Source organism: Drosophila ananassae, chromosome 3R (genome assembly GCF_017639315.1).
Source record: "Drosophila ananassae strain 14024-0371.13 chromosome 3R, ASM1763931v2, whole genome shotgun sequence".
Classification (NCBI taxonomy): domain Eukaryota; kingdom Metazoa; phylum Arthropoda; class Insecta; order Diptera; family Drosophilidae; genus Drosophila; species Drosophila ananassae.
In genome coordinates, this window is record NC_057930.1 from 27,493,705 (window position 1) to 27,501,914 (window position 8,210).

At 44.5% G+C, this 8,210-nt stretch overlaps 1 protein-coding gene across 1 annotated transcript; it reads right to left on the minus strand.

The window, feature by feature from the left end:
• Positions 1 to 947: 947 nt before the first annotated feature.
• On the minus strand, positions 948 to 1,614 carry LOC6502445. The gene is made up of 2 exons (XM_001961488.4): positions 1,187 to 1,614; positions 948 to 1,133 (listed from the first exon to the last, which is right to left on the minus strand). The coding sequence occupies exons 1-2, from the start codon at positions 1,568 to 1,570 to the stop codon at positions 978 to 980; spliced, it is 540 nt and encodes a 179-aa protein (XP_001961524.3). The 5' UTR covers positions 1,571 to 1,614; the 3' UTR covers positions 948 to 977.
• Positions 1,615 to 8,210: the final 6,596 nt, after the last annotated feature.

The following is an 8,210-nucleotide window of genomic DNA, read 5'->3' on the forward strand; positions in this document are numbered from 1 at the left end:
TAAGACAACTCTCCCCGGAACATCACCCACCGCATCCATTAGTGTTCACAATCAATTCCATATATCCAACACCGATTTATCGCCCCACCCCCCATTTTCTTGTCATCGTCAGTGACAGTTGGGCATTAAGTGCGTTTCGAGGCCATTAATGGACTCTAAACACGTTGTTGGAATTCTTTTTCTGGTGGAGGGAACATTCGAACAAATTGCTTTGCACACATTATGAGGATTTCGAATGGCTTTCTACTCGCATCCCGGTTCCTGGAGGGACACCTTTCTCCGTTGCCTTTCACCCCGCCGAGACACACACCTACACACACTCGCCCCGGGGTGAGTTCCAGCCGTCGTTGCCATAAATTTCGTTTTATTTATGAGCATTTAATTTTTGTAACATTAATTTAAACATAACTGCCAAAACATAAATTAGCTTCCGTTTCAACTAATTATGTCCGCTGCCGACCCTCCTCCGAGCCTCCATCCCGGCCTGGGCCCATAATATTTCGAGGCAATCGCTCAAGCATGAAAATTGTTGACTGCACAAAAGGCAACAGCGCAGACACCCCCGCACAGTCGAAAACCGCATAAATTTAAATGTATGCGCCCCGTCTCCTTCTCTGGCTCTGGGCCCTGTCTCTTCGGTTGGGGATTGTGTGAGCGCCACGTTTTATCTTTCTCTCCACGGGGGCCTGGGTTGGATGGGGCAGGGTAGGGTCCCTTTGTGGAGCTGGAGTTCTTTAAGTGCCGTTACACATGCATCGGCACCGCCACGGCATGCACATAAATTCTGATATGTTTTGCCGGCTGCCCTTTTGAACTGCCTTCAAATTAGTTGTTCATCCAAGCAATTAACCAAAATGGGCTAAAGCAAGGGCTGCAGAGGCACCCTTGGATACGAAAACAAGAGTCAACCTATCTCCAATCTTTTCTAAAAGCCAGTTGAACATCAGTAACATTTTTATATTTAATCGAAGCCCTGTTTAGTTCCACGATATTATTTGTCCTTGCGCCGAAAAGGTAGCCCACACATCCTCATTCAAGTAATATTCAAACTTGGACCGAAATTTGCCCAGAGGTACGAATGTTGGGAAGTCTCGCTCATCAAAGTACAACTTCTTCACTCCATATGTGACGTTCTGTGGGTGGAAGCACTGAGGTTAACGACTACACCAATAAGAAATACACTTACAGCTTCGAAAGGACATTTAAATTCTTTGGTCGCGAATTTCTTTATCGCTTTTGAATAGTTGTTGAAAAATTTGTTCTTATGACTTTCCTCGAAGAATGAACACAAACTAAATCGCACATCAAACACTCTCATATGCTGCTTGTTTGGCCTCCAGAAGTCTAGAACTGAGTTCACCATCATGTCGCTTCCCGGTTGCTTAAAAACTACACTCCCATCGAGGTAGCTGCGGTTGTTAATTTGAAACAATTCGACATCGACCTTCTCGAAAATATCGTTATCAACATTGCTGGTGGTGATTTTTTGGACAACAATTCTGTAGTTTCGTTCTTCAGATCGTACACATTCAAAAATGTAAAATACGTAGATCCAGAACGAATATTTCATGACTGCAGCTGAGAGGTTACTACGCTCATGTACATTTTAGTTTGGAGGCAGAATTATTTTTGGAACACCATAAATTTAATTGCTTTGTTTTGGTGTTCTGGAACATTTGCTCGAATGGGGTGATTAATAAAGATGGGATTGCCGAAATGCGTTAATTTAACGGTCGAACTCCCTTCTGCAGTATACAAATAAATTATATTATTGCATTATATTTACTTATAAACAAATCATGATAAAAATATACCACTACCTAAATACAACAAGCTCATAAAGCCCTAACTTTTCAAAAAGTTCCACTTGGGTGCTTCCAGAATTGTGGATCCCTTAACAAAAGCAAAAAATAAAGAAATACGACGAAGCCACAGCCGAAACATAATAATCATAAATATATCAGACAGCAACTTTCGGCTTGGCATAATAAAATCCAATTAAAAACCAAAGAAAGCAAATGTTTACGACCTGGCACAGCCCAAGGGGCGAGGAAGCCGAAAAGGGTTGTCTATCTGTCGACGGACTCGTTGAGTTATGTTAATGGAGGGCCACTGCCTGCGCCCCCACAAAGTTTTATATGTTCATTTTTGATCACCTAAAAACTATACCTAATTTTGAAAACTTTCAATCTTTTTAATGCGATATTTCGCTTGTTCGGATATGGATATTCCGCGTGGTAAATAAGTGTTACTTTTATGATATTTGGAAGACTATGGGTGTCCCACTCCCACTTTAGAATTACTGCTGCAACAACTCCCAACTAACACCACATAATTCACAGAAAATGACAAACAGCTGAGCTCCAGCCATCAGGCCACCCGCCCCCGGCTTGCCACCCCCTCAGGTCCCTGCCCCTTGTCAAGTGTCAGCGTAAATCTTAAAATTCGCCGAGCAGAAAGTGTTGCCTTTGTGGAAATTGACTTGGCCAAACCAGCAGCAGTGGCATCCACAAAGCCAAAAACAGCAACATCTGACCAGACTTGGAGTTGAAGTGGGTGTTGTAAGTGGCGGTGCGACCGGAGCTGGGGCTGGGGCTGGGGCTTTGCACTTTATTATTTATGGCTGTCGGGTTGAGTACGAATTCATTTTATTTATGAAGCAAGTCAGCCAAGCGACTAGCCAAACAGCCAAGCGGCCAAAAAGAAAGACAACCACAACCAAATGGCTAACGGACAACTGTGGTCGTTGTGGCTTTACCCGGCTACCGAAAAACAAAACCTTAACTCTGGGCTTCTGTTAGAGTTGGTAGAAACAGTGGCCAAAATGGTTATAAACATTTGATATAATTTTACCAACTAATTTTTTTAAAAAATTAAAAGATCTGTCTATTACTTATACCCATTTTTGGTGGTAAAAATAAAAGTGGATGTATTAAGTAAGCTTTCAAAACTCCTATCGTCCTCCTAGTCGGAAAGTCCCAAGGTATGCAATACGATGCCAAAGTTGGCATCACTTGCTCTTTGGCTCAAAGGAACTTTGAAGCCGCCCCTTGCCTTTGACTCCCCCACTGAATACCCGTCTTGGGCCACGTTCGTAGCAATTTTCGTGTCGGCTAATTAGCTTCGGGTGTATTGTTTATAAATTTATGACGCATGTTAAATGGGTTTAATTTATTTATGGCACTTTGACCATTCCGTTCATGAGTTCCGAGTCCCAGACCGGAGCGCGCAGGAGTGCCTGAGCTGGGCCAATTGAATTTTCGTTTGTGAATTATGTTTACGAGTCGCCGGATTGGATTCTGGATTAGATGCTTGGACCTGGGCGAAGGGTGGCAATGTTCTACATATTTGTGCGGTTAATTAGAACCGCTTCGTGAGAGGGTGCCCCTGGTGGCATAAGAAACGCCAGACAAGAGACCCAATTAAAACTTCAAGTTGTCAGCTCACTGGCCATCAGCACCACACTCCTCCCCCGCTGGGCCAGACGGCTCTATTTATGAGCAGTTCTCCAAGAAGGAAAATCCACCCTTGGTAGTTCTCATAAAGGGAAAATACAAAATTCCGATGGTTATCATTATGATTATGGCGATTATTCAAACTTCACCAAAGCTGTTTGTTATGGTTAGGGGATTAAAATGACTTAATTGATTTTTTTGAAGATCCAGAATATGTTGGGCATATTAGCTAGTCTGGTGCCTAAGCTAACTTATTTGAGCAGTTGTCTAAATGGAATTAGTTCTACAAAACTTAATTCTTTAGAATCTCATTAATAGATATCAATTGAAACAATGTAATAGGTTTACCATGATATTTTTATCAATGTAAATTTGGAATGGGCTTGGCCATAATATATAATGAATTTAATCCACTACCCTTAACAATTTATGGAAAATAAAAGGGTACAACTAAGTCCGATGTGAAATTTCTCTCCTTGCATGTTTCCTTCCAAAGAAATTCGGTTGTCACACCCAGGCGCCGGGCCCGAATGATCAATGGCCGCTAATTAGTGTGTCCTCTCTTTTGGAAACTTTACACATGCTCGCTGGAGCCGCCCTGCTGAAGCCGCTCCACTGGACGTCCCCCCGCCTGACCCAAGGGTTTTCAGTTACAAGTGCTGATTACGACCATGCCTTCTGCTTTCCCTTCCCTCGTTTTCTTTTTTCGGGTTTCCCGCTGCGGCCACAGGTCATTTATTATGTTTCTGTTGTTGGGCGAGACTTGAATTTCAATCATGAGCTGTTGTGGCTACTTCTGCTGCTGTTGGGCCTTCGATTAGAAATTGCGATAATGTCCAACGGCGACAAAGTCTCGGAGGCGCCCAGAGAGAATGGCCAGTTGAACATGCCCGATCCCCAGCCCCCTTTTAACCAATTTCCCGTATCCCATATCCCCAACTCATCCGCGGGCGCCTGTCTGCAGTTTGTCAATGCGACACAGGCTGCCACAAGGCTTATCTGCACTCGCTCGCCACTAAATTATGTTTTATCTGCATCTGTGGGTCATCGAGTTACTCCCATGCACACATACCAGATACTTCTCCCGCTGTTGTGGTCATTTTGATGGATGGGCCCCGAGCGCTAATGAGCAGCAATTAATAAAGTCATGGACTTTGTTGACCGCAACAATATTCCAGTATATTTGCGTGTGTATGCGACTGCCTTTCCACGGAGAGAATAGAGATATCCGGGGAATGTCCGGCGAGTGGTCGGTGTCCAGCTGATTAATGCACTGGCTCGATAATGAGGTTTTGAGTTGGGTCTGGGCCTTCTTGGCTCTGGAATATGTTTTAATGCCGCTTTGATTGATGCCCTTCCCGAGTGCGAAAGCGAAAACCCCCGCCAGGCACTGCCAAAAGTCATTTTAAATAAAATGATGGCTTTAGTTGGGGGAACTGCAAAGAGGATTAATCATCTGCCTGTTAATTATATTTTAATTTTATTCAGAAATCGTCTTTGTATACCCTGACTTCAGTATCCAAAACAGAAAGCCTAACGCAAATAATTTATTTATAAAAATAAAACAGTCCTGACGGCAAAAATTTTACCTTGATCGTTAATTTTTTCATATCCATTAGTCCTGTCCGACCTTTCCTTTCTATTTCCCTTGCGCTGAAGCTCCTTCCTTTCTTTCCATAGAAAGCGCCCTTGGCTGAGACAGCTGCAACGATTACCACGAAAAGGGGGAAATAAATATATTTAAGTTATGTAAATGAAATGCGCTGTGCAATTGCTTTCGGCTTTCGGCTTTGGCCCTGCCTCTACACTGCGCCAAAATACATACTTTTGGCGCAGTAGTTTGAAACGCGAAGCGCGTGCAAAAATAATTTATGGGGGCCATCAACAACCCTTAGAGCTGAAATGATAGATGGCGTGCCAGGATGTCTGCCATCCGAAAGAGACTGAAACTGAAACTGAGACTGAGAGTCAGAGCCAAAGTCGGCGGCAAGTTAACCCAAAATCCAAAATATGCTGCGGGCGCAATATTTCTCGCACTCACTGTCACCGAGGGGCGGTGGATTTTTGGGGGCATTCCGGGTCCTCTGAGCGGCGAGTGTCGAGCACTTTTCGAATTGAAATGTCGTTTTGGCTGGCGCTAGAATTTTTCATTGCCAATTGCTGGCAGGAACGTGAGCCGAGGGGAGCTTGTGGCGGCGGGAGCCTGCCAAGAGCTGCCATATTTCTCGAGGGCCCAGCACAAATGTCACATCAATCTTGTGTCCAGCGTTGCGTAAGAAGTAAAGAAAAATATTCATTTTGTTTCTTCCAGGGGCACGAGGGGGCCCTCGCCCCACAAACTTTCCCAAAAAAATAATAAAAATAAAGTGGAATCAAGTCTTCTCGCTGCTTGCCGGCGAAAATGATTAATGGTCTGGCATGTTGTGCGAATTTTAAATGCACGAGGCGGCGAGGGAAAGGGGCAGATGGCCAGCATTTCGATTGAATGAACTTGCCCCAGGCACTTGCAACTCGAGTGAGTAAATAATGGTGCCACTAGAATGCAACTAAATTGATTTTATTGCGGCTTAAACGAAATAAATTATGGGTAAACAGGTATTGCATGGCTAAGCATATAAATTAACATAAATTATTGAAGGAAAATCCACAGAGGGCTTATAGTAATTTCCAGAAAGGCTGTAGGTTGCTGGTTGTAATTTCAAGCTTCATAATATTGTAGTTACTACTACTTGACCTTTCATTGTAAACTAAATAATGTAGAATTAACTTAGCCCTTTTTGAAGTTTTATATACCACTTAATATTGCTGAATATCTGAATATTAAACTATTTTAATATCCAACCATGCCCAACTTTGTACTAAGTTTTCAATATAAATCCTAAATATCAACTCAATTATTTTGTTTACTGAAAATTGAAAATTCTCCATGCCATAATGCAATTTAGCGGAGCCCTGCAACATCCTGGCCACGGCTCACTTGCCACTTGCCACAAAAACACAAGTTATCAAGTCATCAAGTGAGGTTAGCAGCCCCCTGGCCCCCTGGCCCCCTCGCACCGCTGATCCCCCGCAAATGCCACCGCAGACTTTAAGCGTCCCCCCATTTTCTCTCCTAACATGGCCACAACGTCATTTGTGCTACTTAAAAGTTGATTCGAAAAGTTTTACACCGCAACCGAGCTGGGAGGGGGCGAGAAAGGTGAGAGCGGAGTCAGCAGGACCGGGGGGAGGCGCTGGCGCAGACCGGAAGTGAAAGAAAGATCCTTGAACAGGCCGCCGTCGACGCCTTTGCCTGCCGCTGCCTCTACTGACACACACACACAATTAAGCATAATCACCTACACACACAATTAGGCAGGCCCGCCAGCCCACACACGGATACGCACGCACACACGCGCACCTGCAGGAGTGTGTGTAGGTTGCTTGCAACGCCAGTCGCCGCCATACAATTTCCGCAAGTCGTAAAAGTCGGTAATTTATACCTTTTGCCCCATATGCTATGGCATGGTAATTTGTTAAGTAGAGTTAAAATAATTGCTCGTATTTATAATTTACACATTTTGCCTTGGAAATTTATCGTCGCGCTGAAAGTGCGCTAGATACCGCACACACACTGCCAGAACAGGCCCCGAAGGAGGACTCTTCTCGCCCGAAAAGAGGGGGGTGGGGGTTGGTGTGTCGTCCGACTTGCCTCTGCAATTTTTCGGTGTATTTTCCACTTTTGCGCTGTGCACAAATTTATGGCCACAAGTTGCCCCTGCTAAACTGAATGAATGAGTAAGTGAGGCCGCTGCTCCGGCTCTGGCTCTGGCTCTGGCTCTGGCACTGGCTCCTGCTCCTGGTGATGCTGTTGCTGTTTCTGCTGCAGCGCTTCCCTCTGGCCAAGTTGAAAGTTTTAGCCGCTATTAATTTCCCTCGCCACCCCTCGTTGGCGGGCTGAGCCGGGTGGTAACCTCTCCGAGGGGAATATGAATTGCAGTCGAAGAGATTCACAGAAGTTTCGGGGTCCAGGCTAAAGGAAAACAATTTGATTAGAATTGATAAATGTTTTATTCAGTTTCGAGAGGCATCGAGCTCTTTACTTGTTGCCAATGCGACAACTTATCATTTCATTTTAAAAAGACATCTTATAGTTATCGAAGTTAGTTTTTAAGTAAGAGCTTCCTCGAGTTGCTCTGCCATCCATCATAGGCCTCGAGGAGCCAGGAAATATTAAGAGACAAAGTAACATTTTATATGAACCCATGGCTCGGCAACATTAATTTTCCGTCCAAATTACCGAGTAACTCCATTTTGCACGATATTTCGAAAACCATAAAACATTGTGAACGATAAATTTCATTTTAATGGCTCGAGGATTGTTGGGGTACGGCTTTGTGCCGTTCGGTTAGCTCTCGCTGTTACTTTGTGTGCTGGAAACATTTTATAAAACATTTATTTGCTTGATTCCTAGCCTCATTTCCGCCAGACATTTCGCACCCGCACCGCCTCCCCGACCTAACGTCTACCCCAAATTCTGGGGAAAAGATATATATTTTGTCTGCACTCGTGGCTCTTCCACCCCGCCCTCCCGGCCATAATGAGGCCATAAAAAGGGTTAAATAAAATGTGCAGCAATTGCTTTCCCAAAGCCAACGAGGTCTGCTACACGTCCCGGCCCGCCCCCATCTATTCCCCATCCCGCGTTGAGCCCCGTCCATTAGGTTCCGACCACTGACAGCGAAAATTTGCCCGATTTTCGCGCCGTTGCTTAAG

Bases quoted from the DNA above. Each gene is read 5' to 3' on its own strand.
- LOC6502445 (XM_001961488.4), bottom strand. From the start codon at position 1,570: ATGAAATATTCGTTCTGGATCTACGTATTTTACATTTTTGAATGTGTA. The intron at 1,134-1,186 runs GTAAGTGTATTT...TTCCACCCACAG, and splicing joins TTAAATGTCCTTTCGAAGCT to AACGTCACATATGGAGTGAA.